General features: G+C 43.0%; 2 protein-coding genes across 2 annotated transcripts; both read right to left on the reverse strand.

Annotated features, from left to right (window-relative positions):
* Window positions 1–329: 329 nt before the first annotated feature.
* On the reverse strand, window positions 330–437 carry PPTG_23341 (hypothetical protein; the record flags this gene model as incomplete). The annotated part of the gene is made up of 1 exon (XM_008909951.1): window positions 330–437. One exon carries the CDS (start codon window positions 435–437, stop codon window positions 330–332), a length of 108 nt encoding a protein of 35 aa, XP_008908199.1.
* A 1,445-nt stretch (window positions 438–1,882) lies between these two features.
* Window positions 1,883–2,032, reverse strand: PPTG_23342 (hypothetical protein; the record flags this gene model as incomplete). Its single annotated transcript, XM_008909952.1, has 1 exon — window positions 1,883–2,032. One exon carries the CDS (start codon window positions 2,030–2,032, stop codon window positions 1,883–1,885), a length of 150 nt encoding a protein of 49 aa, XP_008908200.1.
* Between the last annotated feature and the right edge of the window lie 759 nt (window positions 2,033–2,791).

The raw sequence follows: 2,791 nt of genomic DNA on the forward strand, positions 1-2,791 counted from the left end.
CAAGCGCTCTCGTTCTACTGGAGATACCAATCGCTTCGCAGGGGGTTTAACCTGAACCATCTCCGATTTCTTCTTCCTCAAGTGCTTTCGAACGGCTGCAATTTTTCGGGTTTTTTCGACACCCATGCGATTGCGAGGCTCTGTCTGTATAAGTGCCAGCTCGGAAAAGTACCGTTCGCAAGTAGCAGTATTGACGGTTACAGAGAGGACAGCCAATGCGAGCTTGGGGAGGCAATGGCGGGGGTACTTTTGCTTCCAGTGACGCCAAAATGCAGCTACGTTGGGCAACGAAGATGTTTCGAAGTCTTCCAACTTTTTTGGAGAGTTTCTCATGTACGTCCCGCTAAGCCAGTCGTCCAACTCACCAGTGATCGTTCCTGGATCACCACCAACCAGGCGCTTGTAGTAATGCTCAGCAATCTCACCAATGCTTTCATAACCAGATATCTTTGTGGCCTTCAACTTCGACGCATCCTGGTAGTACGCTGGGTGTAAATACAACGCAAGCATGAACAGAGGATGCTCACAGGCAGCCCATCTGACTTCAACTAGATCTGAAAGACCATCGTAACCTGAGAGTTCACGGTACTTGTCAAACAAATCCCGGAAAACGATAACGACGTCTGCAAGCGTGTTTTCGTCACTTTGCAGCTTAAATGAAGCAAAGCAAATCGGGTTAATCACACGCTCTGCATCTTTAAGTGATTTCCAAAACGTTTCATCTGCTAGTACTTTCAGGATGGGTTTGAACTCACGATCGTCCCAGTATTTAGCAGCAAACATCCGCATTGCTGTCTTGACGCGTAACAGAGATGCAAAGCAACCCTGCATCGAGTTCCACCGGGTTACGCAAAACGTCTTAAACTGCCACTTGGACCCATACACCTCCTCCATAATTTGTTGTACTAGTGGCAGCCATTTCTCAGAAGACCCATTCAAAAAATTGACGACATCATGTGCTTGTTTTGAAACCTTTCGAAAACATTCAAGACTAAGAATTTTTTTCACCAGGTTATTCAAGTCATGGGCGAAGCACTTCAGGAAAACAACTTTTGGCCATCGAAGGGCAAGAATCCTTCGAGCGCGACCACAATTACCTGCATCATCTGTGATGACACCGCCTATTTCCCACCCATCTTCTTCAGCATCTTCCATTATTTTTTCCATTCGTGATGCCAACGCTAGACCATCGAGACGCTGCGTTTCAGTTGAAAAAAGTCCCAATGTAGTGAAGGAACCGAAAAGTCCTATGTGAGCGCCTAACAGATGCCGCTTCCCGACGTCTTGCCAACCATCACTGAGAAAGTTTGCTCGCCCTCCTGACTTGAGCTGCAAACCTTTCACTTCATCAGATTCGCCCTTTATTAGCTGGTCTGCATGCGTATTCAGTAGCTGTCCGCCAAGCGTACGTCGTGATGGAATATGCTCGACTAGACGAGGTTCTAGTCGTTCAATAAGTCGAACAGTGGAGTCCTTACCAATGAAGGAGTCCGCCAAACAGTTTTCAGCTTGAAACTCCACCAACAATTGCAAAAAACCGTCGATGTCTTCCTTGGAAAGAGGTGCAGCATGCTCCGTTTGAACTGACACACGAGGATTCACAGATTGAACTCCAAAAGATCGATCAGCTTGGGTCTGGAAGCGAGGACACACAGATTGAGTCCCTAAAATCTCTTCTGACTGTCGAGCCATACGAGCCTCTGGAGTATGGGGGCAGATCTCAAGGTGCTTCTTCAGCGCAGACACAGCTCCATGAACCTTCTTTATAATGATGGAATTCGCTGCCTCTGTGCTCACTTTTTCCAGTTGTTTTTTTGCTGCTATGCAGTGGAGGCAGAAATGATAGAAGTCACCGTGATCGTTGCATGGTTCTTTCGTGCACTCAAATTGTTTGCGCACGAGGTGAGGCCTTCTCCCCATTGAGACGCCTGGAGATCTGGAGGAACTTGAGGGAATCCAGGAATGAAGTCGTCGCGATCTTCCAGAGATTCTCACTGTGATGGGCTTTGAAGTTGACGTTGGTACTGGACATCACCAAATAGAGCGCTCACATGCCAAAATTTCCCCATATTAAATCGAAGAAGTTTAAACTCGTACTTATCTGCATAAAAAATAAAAATATTTTTATCGTTTTTTTATTTCCGAAAAAAATAAAAATATTTTTATTGCCAACACTGGTTGGATGGCATTCAGACGAAAAAAACCCATTAAAAATTTAATGGTTTTTTTTCGTCTGAATGCCATCCTGGCCAATCAGCATGCGTCACGACAAGTTTTTGGAACTATGTGTTATAAGGCTGCCCGCCCCCGCGCGGGCCAATCAGCGCATGCGTTACGCGACGAGTATATATATTATCATTTTTAAACTGATATTGACAATATCCTGAAATTATTGCGGACCTTAATAGCAAATAGCAAGTTTGTTTTCGAGAGTTTTAAAATTAAAATAGGAATTTTCTGTTTAATTCAACATTTAAAATAATTGATTTGCAAAGTTGAAAATAGATGTTTGCCTAATATTTTTAGATTTTTAATATTCATCATTCATTTTTTAAATTTGGCAGCACAATGAATTAGTTATATTAAAATTTAGCTGTTTGGTTAAATTTTAAATGTACAAAGTTGGTAATAATATCATGTATAATACCATATCTTATTTTGAGTTGTTGCCAATAATTTCACTGCTCATCATCATAAAATTTTGAAATAATTGTTTAAGTGACAAGAATGAGGTATGCGGGCTCTCGTTAAGCAACTTCAAATAAGCAACTTCCCCGATAAATGACGGCAA

This window comes from Phytophthora parasitica (assembly GCF_000247585.1).
Source record: "Phytophthora parasitica INRA-310 unplaced genomic scaffold supercont2.35, whole genome shotgun sequence".
In the NCBI taxonomy this organism is placed as follows: domain Eukaryota; phylum Oomycota; class Peronosporomycetes; order Peronosporales; family Peronosporaceae; genus Phytophthora; species Phytophthora nicotianae.